The 18,815-nt window shown below is 46.5% G+C and overlaps 1 protein-coding gene across 6 annotated transcripts in view; it reads right to left on the bottom strand.

The window, feature by feature from the left end:
* The window catches only part of LOC139419013 (lipopolysaccharide-responsive and beige-like anchor protein), a 313,075-nt gene that overhangs the window by 258,467 nt on the left and 35,793 nt on the right, over window positions 1-18,815 (bottom strand). For all 6 annotated transcript variants that reach the window (XM_071168828.1, XM_071168831.1, XM_071168830.1 and 3 more), the window contains exons 2-4: window positions 11,305-11,391; window positions 10,884-11,028; window positions 6,672-6,772 (exon numbers count right to left, since the gene is read on the bottom strand). In XM_071168828.1, the coding sequence (XP_071024929.1) occupies window positions 6,672-6,772; window positions 10,884-11,028; window positions 11,305-11,391 (333 nt within the window). The remainder of the gene's footprint in view (window positions 1-6,671; window positions 6,773-10,883; window positions 11,029-11,304; window positions 11,392-18,815) is intronic.

Below are 18,815 nucleotides of genomic sequence, written 5' to 3'. Positions count from 1 at the left end.
ATCCTCTCTCAATGGTGCAGGGACTCAGTGGATAATTCATGGTACAACCTACGAGATCTGCTGTTTTTACACAAGGGCTACGGTACTGACTCCCCCCTGCTAGGCAAGACTGTCCAGGCTGTCTTCCCACTGTACTGTACTGACTCCACCCTACTAGGCAAGACTGTCCAGGCTGTCTTCCCACTGTACGGACTCCACCCTGCTAGGCAAGACTGTCCAGGCTGTCTTCCAACTGTTACTGTACTGACTCCACCCTGCTAGGCAAGACTGTCCAGGCTGTCTTCCCACTGTTACTGTACTGACTCCACCCTGCTAGGCAAGACTGTCCAGGCTGTCTTCCCACTGTTACTGTACTGACTCCACCCTGCTAGGCAAGACTGCCCAGGCTGTCTTCCCACTGTACTGTACTGACTCCACCCGGCTAGGCAAGACTGCCCAGGCTGTCTTCCCACTGTTACTGTACTGACTCCACCCTGCTAGGCAAGACTGTCCAGGCTGTCTTCCCACTGTTACTGTACTGACTCCACCCTGCTAGGCAAGACTGCCCAGGCTGTCTTCCCACTGTACTGTACTGACTCCACCCGGCTAGGCAAGACTGCCCAGGCTGTCTTCCCACTGTACTGTACTGACTCCACCCGGCTAGGCAAGACTGCCCAGGCTGTCTTCCCACTGTTACTGTACTGACTCCACCCTGCTAGGCAAGACTGCCCAGGCTGTCTTCCCACTGTACTGACTCTACCCTGCTAGGCAAGACTGCCCAGGCTGTCTTCCCACTGTACTGACTCCACCCTGCTAGGCAAGACTGCCCAGGCTGTCTTCCCACTGTATTGACTCCACCCTGCTACGCAAGACTGCCCAGGCTGTCTTCCCACTGTACTGACTCCACCCTGCTACGCAAGACTGCCCAGGCTGTCTTCCCACTGTACTGACTGCACCCTGTTAGGCAAGACTGCCCAGGCTGTCTTCCCACTGTACTGACTCCACCCTGCTAGGCAAGACTGACCAGGCTGTCTTCCCACTGCACTGTACTGAATCCACCCTGCTAGGCAAGACTGTCCAGGCTGTCTTCCCATTGTTATTGTACTGACTCCACCCTGCTAGGCAAGACTGTTCAGGCTGTCTTCCCACTGTACTGTAATGACTCCACCCTGCTAGGCAAGACTGTCCAGGCTGTCTTCCCACTGTACTGACTCCACCCTGCTAGGCAAGACTGTCCAGGCTGTCTTCCCACTGTACTGACTACACCCTGCTAGGCAAGACTGTCCAGGCTGTCTTCCCACTGTACTGACTCCACCCTGCTAGGCAAGACTGTCCAGGCTGTCTTCCCACTGTTACTGTACTGACTCCACCCTTCTAGGCAAGACTGTCCAGGCTGTCTTCCCACTGTACTGACTCCACCCTGCAAGGCAAGACTGTCCAGGCTGTCTTCCCACTGTACTGACTCCACCCTGCTAGGCAAGACTGTCCAGGCTGTCTTCCCACTGTACTGACTCCACCCTGCTAGGCAAGACTGCCCAGGCTGTCTTCCCGTGGTACTGAAATAACTCCACCCTGCTAGGCAAGACTGCCCAGGCTGTCTTCCTGTGGTACTGAAATAACTCCACCCTGCTAGGCAAGACTGTCCAGGCTGTCTTCCCACTGTACTGACTCCACCCTGCTAGGCAAGACTGTCCAGGCTGTCTTCCCACTGTACTGACTCCACCCTGCTAGGCAAGACTGCCCAGGCTGTCTTCCCACTGTACTGTACTGACTCCACCCTCCACACTGCCCAGGCTGTCTTCCCAATGTACTGACTCCACCCTGCTAGGCAAGACTGTCCAGGCTGTCTTCCCACTGTACTGTACTGACTCCACCCTGCTAGGCAAGACTGTCCAGGCTGTCTTCCCACTGTACTGTACTGACTCCACCCTGCTAGGCAAGACTGTCCAGGCTGTCTTCCCACTGTACTGACTCCACCCTGCTAGGCAAGACTGTCCAGGCTGTCTTCCCACTGTTACTGTACTGACTCCACCCTGCTAGGCAAGACTGCCCAGGCTGTCTTCCCACTGTACTGACTCCCCCCTGCTAGGCAAGACTGTCCAGGCTGTCTTCCCACTGTACTGACTCCACCCTGCTAGGCAAGACTGTCCAGGCTGTCTTCTGACTGTACTGACTCCACCCTGCTAGGCAAGACTGTCCAGGCCGTCTTCCGACTGTACTGTACTGACTACACCCTGCTAGGCAAGACTGTCCAGGCTGTCTTCCACTGTACTGACTCCACCCTGCTAGGCAAGAGTGTCCAGGCTGTCTTCCCACTGTTACTGTACTGACTCCACCCTGCTAGGCAAGACTGCCCAGGCTGTCTTCCCACTGTACTGTACTGACTCCACCCTCCACACTGCCCAGGCTGTCTTCCCAATGTACTGACTCCACCCTGCTAGGCAAGACTGTCCAGGCTGTCTTCCCACTGTACTGTACTGACTCCACCCTGCTAGGCAAGACTGTCCAGGCTGTCTTCCCACTGTACTGACTCCACCCTGCTAGGCAAGACTGTCCAGGCTGTCTTCCCACTGTTACTGTACTGACTCCACCCTGCTAGGCAAGACTGTCCAGGCTGTCTTCCCACTGTTACTGTACTGACTCCACCCTGCTTAGGCAAGACTGCCCAGGCTGTCTTCCCACTGTACTGTACTGACTCCACCCTGCTAGGCAAGACTGTCCAGGCTGTCTTCCCGTGGTACTGAAATAACTCCATCCTGCTAGGCAAGACTGTCCAGGCTGTCTTCTTACTGTACTGTACTGACTCCACCCTGCTAGGCAAGACTGTTCAGGCTGTCTTCCCACTGTACTTTAATGACTCCACCCTGCTAGGCAAGACTGTCCAGGCTGTCTTCCCACTGTACTGACTCCACCCTGCTAGGCAAGACTGCCCAGGCTGTCTTCCCACTGTACTGACTCCACCCTGCTAGGCAAGACTGTCCAGGCTGTCTTCCAGCTGTACTGACTCCACCCTGCAAGGCAAGACTGTCCAGGCTGTCTTCCCACTGTACTGACTCCACCCTGCTAGGCAAGACTGTCCAGGCTGTCTTCCCACTGTACTGACTCCACCCTGCTAGGCAAGACTGTCCAGGCTGTCTTCCCACTGTTACTGTACTGACTCCACCCTGCTAGGCAAGACTGTCCAGGCTGTCTTCCCACTGTTACTGTACTGACTCCACCCTGCTTAGGCAAGACTGCCCAGGCTGTCTTCCCACTGTACTGTACTGACTCCACCCTGCTAGGCAAGACTGTCCAGGCTGTCTTCCCATGGAACTGAAATAACTCCACCCTGCTAGGCAAGACTGTCCAGGCTGTCTTCCCACTGTTACTGTACTGACTCCACCCTGCTAGGCAAGACTGCCCAGGCTGTCTTCCCACTGTACTGTACTGACTCCACCCTCCACACTGCCCAGGCTGTCTTCCCAATGTACTGACTCCACCCTGCTAGGCAAGACTGTCCAGGCTGTCTTCCCACTGTACTGTACTGACTCCACCCTGCTAGGCAAGACTGTCCAGGCTGTCTTCCCACTGTACTGACTCCACCCTGCTAGGCAAGACTGTCCAGGCTGTCTTCCCACTGTTACTGTACTGACTCCACCCTGCTAGGCAAGACTGTCCAGGCTGTCTTCCCACTGTTACTGTACTGACTCCACCCTGCTTAGGCAAGACTGCCCAGGCTGTCTTCCCACTGTACTGTACTGACTCCACACTGCTAGGCAAGACTGTCCAGGCTGTCTTCCCGTGGTACTGAAATAACTCCACCCTGCAAGGCAAGACTGTCCAGGCTGTCTTCCTACTGTACTGTACTGACTCCACCCTGCTAGGCAAGACTGTTCAGGCTGTCTTCCCACTGTACTGACTCCACCCTGCTAGGCAAGACTGCCCAGGCTGTCTTCCTACTGTACTGACTCCACCCTGCTAGGCAAGACTGTCCAGGCTGTCTTCCCACTGTTACTGTACTGACTCCACCCTGCTAGGCAAGACTGCCCAGGCTGTCTTCCCAATGTACTGACTCCACCCTGCTAGGCAAGACTGCCCAGGCTGTCTTCCCATTGTACTGTACTGACTCCACCCTGCTAGGCAAGACTGCCCAGGCTGTCTTCCCAATGTACTGACTCCACCCTGCTAGGCAAGACTGTCCAGGCTGTCTTCCCATTGTACTGTACTGACTCCACCCTGCTAGGCAAGACTGTCCAGGCTGTCTTCCCACTGTTACTGTACTGACTCCACCCTGCTAGGCAAGACTGTCCAGGCCGTCTTCTGACTGTACTGTACTGACTCCACCCTGCTAGGCAAGACTGTCTTCCCACTGTACTGACTCCACCCTGCTAGGCAAGACTGTCCAGGCTGTCTTCCCACTGTACTGTACTGACTCCACCCGGCTAGGCAAGACTGCCCAGGCTGTCTTCCCACTGTTACTGTACTGACTCCACCCTGCTAGGCAAGACTGTCCAGGCTGTCTTCCCACTGTACTGTACTGACTCCACCCTGCTAGGTAAGACTGTCCAGGCTGTCTTCCCACTGTATTGTACTGATTCCAACCTGCTAGGTAAGACTGTCCAGGCTGTCTTGGTGGAAAACTACAAAACCCAGGTTGGAAAACAGATTATTCTTCAACTTTATAATCACAAATGTATCTTCAGTATACAGTGGGGCAAAAAAGTATTTAGTCAGCCACCAATTGTGCAAGTTCTCCCACTTAAAAATATGAGAGGCCTGTAATTTCCATCATAGGTATACTTCAACTATGACAGACAAAATGCAAGAGAAAAAAATCCAGAAAATCACATTGTAGTATTTTTTATGAAATGATTTGCAAATTATGGTGGAAAATAAGTATTTGGTCATCTACAAACAAGCAAGATTTCTGGCTCTCACAGACCTGTAACAACTTCTTTAAGAGGCTCCTCTGTCCTCCACTCGTTACCTGTAATAATGGCACCTGTTTGAACTTGTTATCAGTATAAAAGACACCTATCCACAACCTCAAACAGTCACACTCCAAACTCCACTGTGGCCAAGACCAAAGAGCTGTCAAAGGGCACCAGAAACAAAATTGTAGACCTGCACTGGGCTGGGAAGACTGAATCTGCAATAGGTAAGCAGCTTGGTTTGAAGAAATCAACTGTGGGAGCAATTATTAGGAAATGGAAGACATACAAGAGCACTGATAATCTCGATCTGGGGCTCCACGCAAGATCTCACCCCGTGGGGTCAAAATGATCACAAGAACGGTGAGCAAAAATCCCAGAACCACACGGGGGGACCTAGTGAATGACCTGCAGAGAGCTGGGACCAAAGTAACAAAGCCTACCATCAGTAACACACTACGCCGCCAGGGACTCAAATCCTGCAGTGCCAGACGTGTCCCCCTGCTTAAGCCAGTACATGTCCAGGCCCGTCTGAAGCTTGCTAGAGAGCAGTTAGATGGTCCAGAAGAAGATTGGGAGAATGTCATATGGTCAGATGAAACCAAAATATAACTTTTTGGTAAAAACTCAACTCATCGTGTTTGGAGGACCAAGAATGCTGAGTTGCATCCAAAGAACACCATACCTACTGTGAAGCATGGGGGTGGAAACATCATGCTTTGGGGCTGTTTTTCTGCAAAGGGACCAGGACAACTGATCCGTGTAAAGGAAAGAATGAGTGGGGCCATGAATCGCAAGATTTTGAGTGAAAACCTCCTTCCATCAGCAAGGGCATTGAAGATGAAACGTGGCTGGGTCTTTCAGCATGACAAAGATCCCAAACACACCGCCCGGGCAACGAAGGAGTGGCTTCGTAAGAAGCATTTCAAGGTCCTGGAGTGGCCTAGCCAGTCTCCAGATCTCAACCCCATAGAAAATCTTTGGAGGGAGTTGAAAGTCCTTGTTGCCCAGCAACAGCCCCAAAACATCACTGCTCTAGAGGAGATCTGCATGGAGGAATGGGCCAAAATACCAGCAACAGTGTGTGAAAACCTTGTGAAGACTTACAGAAAACGTTTGACCTCTGTCATTGCCAACAAAGGGTATATAACAAAGTATTGAGATAAACTTTTGTTATTGGCCAAATACTTATTTTCCACCATAATTTGCAAATAAATTCATTAAAAATCCTACAATGTGATTTTCTGGATTTTTTTTCCTCATTTTGTCTATCATAGTTGACGTGTACCTACGATGAAAATTACAGGCCTCTCTCATCTTTTTAAGTGGGAGAACTTGCACAATTGGTGGCTGACTAAATACTTTTTTGTCCCACTGTAGATACTATTTTTAACTAATGATAGTACTATCCTATTTATGTTCAACTGTTAAATATGTGTGATTTAATTCCAAACACTGATCTAAGATCAGTTTACCCTCTCCTTAAATCATAACATTACCCAGTAGAAGGTAGAATGACAAAACTGCCTTCATATATCAGAGCTAAGACGCAACTTCCTCAAGTTATTACACATTAATAATACAGTAATGTTTTTTGGATTAGCCCAACAGACAGCGATGGTGTGTCTGCACTACACAGTGTAATGTATGGTACCAGAGCACAGAGAGGCTAAAAGGATGTGTACAGGCAACCAGTTGAAGTGTTGCTAGCACATTCCCCATGCTCTCTACAAGACAAATATGACAGGGCGGTACGGTAGAAGGTTCGACTAGTTGAATTACCCATTGGCCTTTCTCTCCTTGCAGTTTGCTGAAGAACAACTTCAGCTCCTTGACTGTGATGCTGTAGCTGGCCAGCACTCCTAGCATGTCCACCATCAGGTCTGGAGGAGGGAAGGGACACACACAGGTTAAACATGACATATGTGAAGAGGGGAAACTGGCCACAGGCTAACAATGGACATGAACAGAGTCCAAGTGAAAAGCAAAACACATACAGAGTGATGTTCCAGAACCTCTATAACCAAAGAAACATCGTTGCGTGACCTCTTGTTACTTGGCTCATAAAACATTTTATGGATTGATTACAAATAGACCAAAAACACTTCACACTAAAGAGGACATCGAAAAAGACTTAAATCAGATATTCAGCACTTAAAATACTATGCAAACCAAATCACCTTTTATTTGTTGAGTACACATATTTTCACATTATGGCAAACGTGGAGAAATGCTATGCTATTCCCCATCAATGTGTTTTTTTATTTTATTTTTTAATTGTAAATATTTGTTTATTTCACCAGGTAGGCTAGTTGAGAACAAGTTCTCATTTACAACTGCGCCCTGGCCAAGACAAAGCAAAGCAGTGCGACACAAACAACAACACAGAGTTACACTTGAAATAAACAAGCGTACAGTCAATAACACAATAGAAAATAAAAAAAGAAAGTCTATATACAGTGTGTGTAAATGGCGTGAGGAGGTAAGGCAATAAATAGGCCATAGGTGGGGGCTCTCAGAGTGAGTTTTTGCGCTACAGAGTAAAGCCGCCACTGTTCCTCCCGCTGTTATTGAAAAACCTACACACTCGGTTGATATATTATCGAATATATATTTTAAAAACTACCTGAGGAATGATTATAAAAAACGTTTGACACGTTTCTGTGGACATTATGAAGACTATTTGGAATTTCCATCTGCGTTGTCGTGACCGCTCTTTCCTGTGGATTTCTGAACATAACGTGACAAACAAACGTCGGTATTTTGGGTATAAAAATAATCTTTATGGAACAAAAGGGACATTTGTTGTGTAACTGGGAGTCTCGTGAGTGAAAACATCCAAAGATCAAAAGAAAACGGTTCATTTGATTGCTTTTCTGATTTTCGTGACCAAGCTTCCTGATGCTAAGTGTACATAATGCTATGCTCGGCTATCGATAAACTTACACAAACGCTTGGATTGCTTTCGCTGTAAAGCATCATTTCAGGTGGATTAACAAAAGGCTAAGCTGTGTTTTGCAATATTGCACTTGTGATTTCATGAATATGAATATTTTTTTGTAATATTATTTGACTGTTGCGCTATGCTATTCAGCGGTTGCTGACGAAAATGATCCCGCGACAGGGATGGGTAGCGTCAAGAAGTTGCATATCCCAGTTCAGGTCACTTAACAGAACGAGCTCTGAAGATGGATGGGGGGCAATCAATTCACATATGGTGTCCAGGGCACAGCTGGGAGCTGAAGGGGGTCTATAACAGGCGGCAACAGTGAGAGACTTATTTCTGGAGAGATTCATTTTTAAAATTAGAAGCTTGAACTGTTTGGACATAGACCTGGAATGTATGACAGAACTTTGCAAACTATCTCTGCAGTAGATTGCAACTGCTCCCCCTTTGGCAGTTCTATCTTGACGGAAAATGTTGTAGTTGGGGATGGAAATCTTAGAATTTTTGGTGGCACTCCTAAGCCAGGATTCAGACATGGCAAGGACATCAGGGTTGGCAGAGTGTGTTAGTAAAACTAACTTAGGGAGGAAGCTTCTGATGTTAACATGCATGAAACCAAGGCTTTTTCGGTTACAGAAGTCAACAAATGAGAGTGCCTGGGTTGACCTCCACTTCACCCGAGGAACAGAGGAGGAGTAGGATGAGGGTACGGCTAAAGGCTATCAAAACTGGTCGTCTAGTGCGTTGGGGACAGAGAATGAAAGAAGCAGATTTCTGGGCGTGGTAGAACAGATTCAGGGCATAATGTGCAGACAGGGGTATGGTGGGGTGCGGTTACAGTGGAGGTAAACCCAGGCACTGAGTGATGATAAGAGAGGTTGCATCTCTGGACGCACTTGTTATGTTGAGTGAGGTCACCGCATGTGTGGGAGGTGGGACAAGGGGGGGGGGGGGGTTGGCTATAGGGAGGCTATAGAACATCTCTCTCTGTTCACTGGGATGAAAATGGTCCTCCTGGCATTAGCCAGTAATGTGTATTGATTGGCTTATCAATGCACACTCCCCCTGGCATTCAGCCTATAATACAACACATTACTGGCTAATGCCATGGAGGACCATTTTCATCAGGTACAGTGGAGGTTCTATATAGCCTGCCAGAGCGACCTGGGGCATCAGAGGACTGACAAACACCAGCGATGGAAGGAGAGCGAGAGAGGCCGTCTGATTTAACAGCCTAATGCCCGTTTCACACTACTGAGCACAGCAGAGTCAAAACATATTGCAATGGCCTGGTTACACCATAATTGCCGGAGACGTGCTGAAAGGACGACGTGAAAATAAGATATTGCGCAAGTGCAGTCAATTCGGGTTGGCACATTAGTGTAAAAATAGTTTATTTGTCGGTCTGGCCTGAACTACATGTTCATGTTGCCTGGGTTTGTCTGTCTGGCCTGACCTGCATGTTCATGTTCCCTGGGTTTGTCTGTCTGTCTGGCCTGGACTGCATGTTCATGTTCCCTGGGTTTGTCTGTCTGTCTGGCCTGGACTGCATGTTCATGTTCCCTGGGTTTGTCTGTCTGTCTGTCCTGGACTGCATATCCATGTTCCCTGGGTTTGTCTGTCTGTCTGGCCTGACCTGCATGTTCATGTTCCCTGGGTTTGTCTGTCTGTCTGGCCTGGACTGCATGTTCATGTTCCCTGGGTTTGTCTGTCTGTCTGGCCTGGACTGCATGTTCATGTTCCCTGGGTTTGTCTGTCTGTCTGGCCTGGACTGCATGTTCATGTTCCCTGGGTTTGTCTGTCTGTCTGTCCTGGACTGCATATCCATGTTCCCTGGGTTTGTCTGTCTGGCCTGACCTGCATGTTCATGTTCCCTGGGTTTGTATGTCTGTCTGGCCTGACCTGCATGTTCATGTTCCCTGGGTTTGTCTGTCTGTCTGGCCTGACCTGCATGTTCATGTTCCCTGGGTTTGTCTGTCTGTCTGGCCTGACCTGCATGTTCATGTTCCCTGGGTTTGTCTGTCTGTCTGGCCTGACCTGCATGTTCATGTTCCCTGGGTTTGTCTGTCTGTCTGGCCTGGCCTGCATGTTAATGTTCCCTGGGTTTGTATGTCTGTCTGGCCTGGACTGCATGTTCATGTTCCCTGGGTTTGTCTGTCTGTCTGTCCTGGACTGCATATCCATGTTCCCTGGGTTTGTCTGTCTGGCCTGACCTGCATGTTCATGTTCCCTGGGTTTGTCTGTCTGTCTGGCCTGGCCTGCATGTTAATGTTCCCTGGGTTTGTCTGTCTGTCTGGCCTGACCTGCATGTTCATGTTCCCTGGGTTTGTCTGTCTGTCTGGCCTGGACTGCATGTTAATGTTCCCTGGGCTAATGGTTTCATTATGCTAAGGCTGATTATCCTGCTCTGCCAGGCCAGTGGTCAATCACTGAGCTTTTGAGGAGTTATTTTGGCCTCATTAGTAACTGGGTGAGAGTCTGGTGAGTGATTGAGGCTGGTGACTGTGTCTACTGACTGGTATGGGAGTCACTTCTCTGACTGGGCAGTGGGTTAGCGCGAGGCTGAGTGGTGTTGTCAGGTCTGCACACACATTCCAAATCTAATGATAATGATGCATGTGTGTGTGTCTGTCTGTCCGTCCGTCCATGGGTATCCGCACCTCCTCAGTGCTTGAGTTGCTGCAGGACAAATTAGTCTCTTTTCAGACACACACAGAATTGTGCCATCAGCTGGCTAAGCTTGATGAGGGAAGGTGAGGAGCATTAGACAGGGCTCTCACTTCCTCATTATAAGGGTGATAACTGTACAGTAGGGAATCATTTGGACTGAGGCAGTGGTCATTACTTTGGATTTAAAAAGGTAGTAAAACACAGGACTTGGAGAACCACTGGACAATGATTATGACTGAGACAATCATCCACACTGCAGGGGAACTAGACAGCCCTGTAGGTAGGTGTCAGCATGCTAAATACTGTACTGAGGACTGGGGTGACCTCATTACTTTGGAGTGAAATGACTTTGGCCTCTGGTGTTACTGTGGCAGTACCTGCGATCATGCTGTCAGTGTGGGCCACGCGGTCCAGGACCAGGTTGATGAGGGCTGTGTCGGTGCAGGCCTGCAGGTTCCTCACGCTCTTCTTCAGGATAGCCGTGAAGATGCTCCACACCTCCGCCTGGCACGTGGGCTCACACTGGGAACCAGACATAATAATAATAATAATAATGGATCCGATTTAGAAAGAGATTTGCCAGATGCTCAAAGCGCTTTACAATCCTCCACTGCTAACATGTACCCATAAAAATAGGCCTACAATTACTAGAACGGGGATCCCCATTCAAGTCAATGAGAAGTCAATGAGAAAATCTATTTCTCTCTGTGTATTTCTGTGTGTGTACAGCCACAACTCATCCACCATAGATTATATTATACATATTGTTCCATTTCATTTTGTGTGTGTAGCACCCACCTTGTCCAGCAGCTCCACCATGCACACAATGCTGTCTTTCTCCTGGATAATGAAGTTCATCTCCAGGTCAAACTGGCCCCCCACCAACTAGAGAGAGAGAAGAGAGAGAAGAAAGAGAGAGAGGAGAGGGAGAGATGAGGTTGAGAGAAAAAGAATGAGAGGGAGAGAATGAGAGAGCGAGGATTCATCAACCTACGCAATTCAAAAGCACAGAGTCAAAAACAACATCTCCAATGTAATTGAATTAGCATATGCCACTGAGCTTTTCCCTCACACCTATTTATGTCCTTTTTTTTAGGACATAAAACCCCTGGCACAGGTTCATGGGCCACATCAACTGCATAACCAAATCCCTGGACCAAGCCGGACGGTGTTTTTCTAAACAGCTGCTCCTCTGTGGATCAGGCCTGCTGGACAACTAGATTAGAGGAATGGGTTGAGCTTTATTGCGCCTAGCTTCTATCATACTGCTGTTACCTATCCAATCCAGTTGTCTCAGATGTGTACAAGGATGTGAACAATGGAGCAGGCTGGGCTTCAATACAGAAAGATGCTCCACTCTCTGCCCTATTTCACCTCAATGTGGTCATATTCTGTGTAGACAAGTGAACAAGGGCACAGCGGAGGGTAGTCATTCCTCCCTGAAATGAAACACATCCCAGAGGATAAAACTCTGCCTGGTCCTGAGCAGAGTATGTGAGGGGAATTGAGCGGTGGGAAAGACCGCTCCGGCACTCCACATCCTTCCCAACCGCTCCACTAAAAACCGCTCCCTGCTCACAGGAGAAAAAAAAACTGCTGCTTCAAATTCACTCCATTCATAAAAATCACTTAATTAGGGTACTTCACCTCTTTTTTTCCCCAATTTCATGATATCCAATTAGTCTTGTACCACCGCAGCAACTCCCCTACGGACTCGGGAGAGGCAATAGCCATGCGTCCTCCAAAACACGATCCTGGCCAAGCCGCAGTGCTTCTTGACACATCCGGAAGCCAGCCGCACCGAAGTGTTGGAGGAAACACCGTCCAGCTGGCGACCGAAGACAGCTTGCTAGAGCACCGCTAGCTAGAGCACAACCGCTAGAGCACCGCTAGAGCACCGCTAGAGCGCGATGGGACAAGGAAATCCCGGCCTGCCAAAACCTCCCCTAACCCAGATGATGCTGGGCCAATTCTGCGCCGCATCATGGGTCTCCCGGTCACGGTCGGCTGTGACACAGCCTGGGTTGAACCTGGGTCTGTAGTGACAACTCAAACACTACAATGCAGTGCCTTAGACTGGGCTGGGTAGTGATACACAGTGGTGAGAACTATGGAGAAGGATACAACTCACCTACTGTTCATGTGTATGTATGTGTGTAGGATATCTACTGTTCATGTGTATGTATGTGTGTAGGATATCTACTGTTCATGTGTATGTATGTGTGTAGGATATCTACTGTTCATGTGTATGTATGTGTGTAGGATATCTACTGTTCATGTGTATGTATGTGTGTAGGATATCTACTGTTCATGTGTATGTATGTGTGTAGGATATCTACTGTTCATGTGTATGTATGTATGTGTGTAGGATATCTACTGTTCATGTGTATGTATGTATGTGTGTAGGATATCTACTGTTTGTGTGGAAGTATGTGCGCGAGCAAGGTATAAAATGGATGTCTTTGTATAATGGACTTCATTCAGAGTGCTCTCGTGAATAAACATTTTGACTATTGTAAGCTGGGAACTCTGTCAGTTTCATTTAAACCAGAACCTTACAAACTTTGGGTTGCAGACTGAGTAGATTAATTGAAGTTTATGAACATTGATAACGAAATTCTCATAACAGTAAGAAAGACTGTAAATAGCACTCATCATTTCAAAAAGGCTACATGTCGTATTAAACAGCATATAAACGTCATAAATAGGTCAGGAGCCAGACAGGTAGTTTAAGAAAAGAACGAAAATGAATTATTTAGGCTATATTATTTCAAGGCTATAGCCTGCAAAGAAATACATTTCAGGGAACATGGACATGCAGTCCAGGCCATACATTAAGCTCTCATTATTTAAACAACATGTTGTATTCAATCATTATAGTCTATACATTTCACATATATGCTGTGACTTACTGAAAATTAAACACAAATGAAAAGAAACATGCCTTATTAGGTTCAGTCTACAATGCCTTTCATTCATTTTTAGAAACACGAGTTTGGCCAGAGTCTGTGGCTTCAGGCTCATGCGTTGGTGCCTGGAGAGCAGGCCAGCAACAGAGAACACACTCTCCACGCTTGCAGAACCACTGGGGATGCTACACACCCTCTGGGCCACTCTTGTCAGGCTGGCAGGATGCATAATTGTTGTTGTTGCTGCTGTTGTTGTTGTTGTTTTCTGTAGGTAGGCCTTAACGATTTTAGGTAAAATAACCCTAGCAAAAGGGAAAGCTCCTTGAAAGAGGTAATATGCCTGGCCTATTGGGCCAAAATCAATAATGGCCTATTGTAAAGATAAGAGAACTGATTTTTAGTTCATAAATACTTTGCTACATGACACACTTAGCTAGCCCTCCACCTCATTCCTTCCTGTTAGTGTAGTAAGTAGCACGTAGTAATAGGTATTTTATTTCATTTTCCATCTTTGTAAGTCACCTTGATTTTTCACCTGTGTGTTTTATCAGATTCTTTATGAAAATATTTAGTGAGCTCCATGACAGTAGCTAAATCAAGAAGCTATAGCAGCACACAAGTAGACTACAGATGCATGCTGGGCCGGGCATACCCTGAGCTCCTGAAGTCAGCTCTACTGGAGCGGGCGAGAAAGCTGACGCTCCAGCTTTTGGGAAACTCGCTCTGCACCCCAGTCAAATGGGGTACGATCCGCTCCTCCCTCACATACCCTGGCCCTGAGCGGTATACAGGCTGTAGTCGTCTTCTCTAGCCTCGTTCTGACCTCCATACTTCTCAAACACAATGCACCAGCAACACAACAGCAGAAGGGCTGGTTGGGTGAGAAGCCTATTTAGAGCCTGACTTTAATCTTGTAAGGTCATGGCAACAACTGGCGCTGGCAGACGTGACATCTTAGTCAGGATCAGCCTACAGCTTTGATAACTTAGAGACATCATACAGAACTGTCATCTAGGATGTGATAAACCTGACATCTTAGTCAGGATCACCCTACAGCTATGATAACTTAGAGACATCATACAGAACTGTCATCTAGGATGTGATAAAACTCAGACTCTAGCTAATACTAAGTTCATTTTTTCCCAGTTCCAATTCTATTAGTAGTAGTTGTAGTATATTGCTTTCAAAAGGTTTAGGCCTATATAACGCATAGTTTTTTGTTGTAATTGCAAGATTTGTAACGAGTACATTCAAAGAAAATAAATGTAGATATTTTATAGATCGCTATTCCCTTAGATTACTCCCTTAGGTGAGTTGTTTTGTCAGTTATGTGTTTCATGTTTGAAACCTGGCTTTTACTTTACCTTTCATGTATATTATTCATTTAATCTAGGCGCTGCCAGTGTGTTGTGTTTCTCAGCTGGTGTTTAAGCACACACACACACACACTACGTGCAAACATGTTTTGCCTCCAAAAACATGAATGGTATTATTTCCACGCCAGCAGGATGACAACAAATTTATTATGCTACCTTTAGCATGGAGAAGGTTATCTACGTGTGTGTGTGAGAGAGAGAGAGAGACCTATAGCTAAGGAAGGAATAACGTTCTTTGTGTCTGGAAATATATTGTACAAGCTATAAATGTCATGATTTGTCATTTATTTAATAGTGGCGATGACATTTTTATGATTGAACCCTGCCTAATAGAAAGTGATAAGAAGGAAAATAACAACGCACATGTCAACTAATATTGTAAGATGGGGCGCAAGGTGTTGAATCAACAAGAAGGGCCTGTCACTGGACGGAAAGCAGAGGGATAGCCACCATTTGCCACGAGACAGGCGGTGAGAAGACAATTTGATTGAGATGAAATTATATCCCCAAGCTGTTTTTGATGGGAACCTGTCCCATTAAAATGAGTCAAGCAGGATTAACAGAAGGGGGGGGGGGGGGGGGGAATCAGGGTAGCCCCCTGTCACCATGGACAACCAAGCCAGGAGATAAAAGACCGACAAACACACGCTCATGTCATACGTCCAGGGATCCCACACTAACAAACACACACAAAACAAATACGACATTTAGATACAGCTGCTGATCCAATCTATGACTCCTCAGAGGTAGGACCTAAAGTGTGTGACTGTGGAGTGGTGGCAAAGACGGTTAGGTGCCAAAACAAAGCCTTGATTAAAAAAAATATATATAAAGGCAAGCTATGGAAATGATGTAAATGATTTGTTCATCAGAAAGTGATTGCACCCTTCCCTCCTCCACCCCTCTCTGGCCATTGGGCTCCCGAGTGGCGCAGCGGTCAGTGCTAGAGGCGTCACGAATGACCCTGGTTAGATTCCAGGCTGTATCACAACTGGCCGTGATTGAGAGTCCCATAGGGCGGCACACAATTGGCCCAGAGTCATCCGGGTTAGGCTGTCATTGCAAATAAGAATTTCTTCTTAACCGACTTGCCTAGTTAAATAAAGGTTAAATAAAATAAAGTGAAATATAATAAATGAAATAAAAGCAGTGACATTCTTTCCCTCTTCCCTTCATTCCTCCTGTTGCAGTAGCTGATAAATTATACAGTCATTTGCATTTTGGGACCCCCCCCCCACCCAGTCGGGATTGTGTTAATGGTTGTTTTCTACAGGACTCGCCACAGTAACAGGTGATTTACGAGCCTTACACTCTGGGCGAGTCAGACATCCATCAGAGTCAGGTGACAGGGGAGAGAGGATGGGAGAGGGGAGTCACATGAGGGCGAGGCCACAGTGGTGGCATCACTGGCCTAGAGGGAGGTCAGTGTGTGAGTACCAAAGAGCTGTTTTCACTCAGCCTGTGTATGTTGGTGTGTGTGTGTGTGTGTGTGTGTGTGTGTGTGTGTGTGTGTGTGTGTGTGTGTGTGTGTTTTCAAAAACAGGTCAGACAGCCAGAGATAGTAAAATATGTGTTTTAAACAGATAAGCTATTCATAAACCACATAATAGAAACTGCCTTCTATGGACAAGTACTACGATCACTGACCACAATTCCACTTCCTTACACTGAACACCACAGAAAAAGTCATTTTTGGCACAAATTCAGTTTAATTAAGCAACAAGCCCCGGGGGGGTGTGGTGTATGGCTAATATACCACGGCTAAGGGCTGTTCTTATGCACAACGCAATGTGGAGGGTCTGAATACAGCCCTTAGCAATGGTATATTGGTCACATACAGTGCCTCGCGAAAGTATTCGGCCCCCTTGAACTTTGCGACCTTTTGCCACATTTCAGGCTTCAAACATAAAGATATAAAACTGTATTTTTTTGTGAAGAATCAACACAATCATGAAGTGGAACGACATTTATTGGATATTTCAAACTTTTTTAACAAATCAAAAACTGAAAAATTGGGCGTACAAAATTATTCAGCCCCCTTAAGTTAATACTTTGTAGCGCCACCTTTTGCTGCGATTACAGCTGTAAGTCGCTTGGGGTATGTCTCTATCAGTTTTGCACATCGAGAGACTGAATTTTTTTCCCATTCCTCCTTGCAAAACAGCTCGAGCTCAGTGAGGTTGGATGGAGAGCATTTGTGAACAGCAGTTTTCAGTTCTTTCCACAGATTCTCGATTGGATTCAGGTCTGGACTTTGACTTGGCCATTCTAACTCCTGGATATGTTTATTTTTGAACCATTCCATTGTAGATTTTGCTTTATGTTTTGGATCATTGTCTTGTTGGAAGACAAATCTCCGTCCCAGTCTCAGGTCTTTTGCAGACTTCATCAGGTTTTCTTCCAGAATGGTCCTGTATTTGGCTCCATCCATCTTCCCATCAATGTTAACCATCTTCCCTGTCCCTGCTGAAGAAAAGCAGGCCCAAACCATGATGCTGCCACCACCATGTTTGGCAGTGGGGATAGGGTGTTCAGGGTGATGAGCTGTGTTGCTTTTACGCCAAACATAACGTTTTGCATTGTTGCCAAAAAGTTCAATTTTGGTTTCATCTGACCAGAGCACCTTCTTCCACATGTTTGGTGTGTCTACCAGGTGGCTTGTGGCAAACTTTAACCGACACTTTTTATGGATATCTTTAAGAAATGGCTTTCTTTTTGCCACTCTTCCATAAAGGCCAGATTTGTGCAATATACGACTGATTGTTGTCCTATGGACAGAGTCTCCCACCTCAGCTGTAGATCTCTGCAGTTCATCCAGAGTGATCATGGGCCTCTTGGCTGCATCTCTGATCAGTCTTCTCCTTGTATGAGCTGAAAGTTTAGAGGGACGGCCAGGTCTTGGTAGATTTGCAGTGGTCTGATACTCCTTCCATTTCAATATTATCGCTTGCACAGTGCTCCTTGGGATGTTTAAAGCTTGGGAAATCTTTTTGTATCCAAATCCGGCTTTAAACTTCTTCACAACAGTATCCCGGACCTGCCTGGTGTGTTCCTTGTTCTTCATGATGCTCTCTGCGCTTTTAACAGACCTCTGAGACTATCACAGTGCAGGTGCATTTATACGGAGACTTGATTACACACAGGTGGATTGTATTTATCATCATTAGTCATTTAGGTCAACATTGGATCATTCAGAGATCCTCACTGAACTTCTGGAGAGAGTTTGCTGCACTGAAAGTAAAGGGGCTGAATAATTTTGCACACCCAATTTTTCAGTTTTTGATTTGTTAAAAAAGTTTGAAATATCCAATAAATTTTGTTCCACTTCATGATTGTGTCCCACTTGTTGTTGATTCTTCACAAAAAAATACAGTTTTATATCTTTATGTTTGAAGCCTGAAATGTGGAAAAAGGTCGCAAAGTTCAAGGGGGCCGAATACTTTCGCAAGGCACTGTATCACAAACCTCCATGGTGCCTTATTGCTATTATAAACTGGTTACCTAGAGCAGTAAAAATAAATGTTTTATCATACCCGTGGTATATGGTCTGATATACCACAGCTGTCAGCCAAATCAGCATTCAGGGCTTGAACCACCCAGTCTATAATTAATAGTATAACACACTCGCCTAACTTTGAAGTTACGCAAATGATACCGTGCCCATTTTAGAACAAAAGTTCCCTGCATTTATAAGTATTTCCTAACTACCATTAATATCTCACTGGCCTTCATATTTGCCCTTCCAGATAAAGCCTTATCATCCTCCACTGCGATGGGAGAGAACTATCAGCAAAGAAAAAATCTCAGCTATTTTTTTTTTTTGTAATACTGAGCAGGGTTTTAATAGGCTTAATTTATCATGTTTAATCGTCTTCTGGTGCCCGGAGTTTAATTGAGAAATGCCTACCTCATATCTCACTGCTGATATTTGAGATTAGAATTATGGCAGTTTAGAATTCAAATGTGTTATAAATTAATCTATGGGATATAGCTTTGATTTAGATCAAGTTAGAAGTACTTTGAC

This window comes from Oncorhynchus clarkii, chromosome 10 (assembly GCF_045791955.1).
Source record: "Oncorhynchus clarkii lewisi isolate Uvic-CL-2024 chromosome 10, UVic_Ocla_1.0, whole genome shotgun sequence".
NCBI lineage: Eukaryota > Metazoa > Chordata > Actinopteri > Salmoniformes > Salmonidae > Oncorhynchus > Oncorhynchus clarkii.
This window is presented reverse-complemented; position numbering and strand designations above follow the sequence as displayed.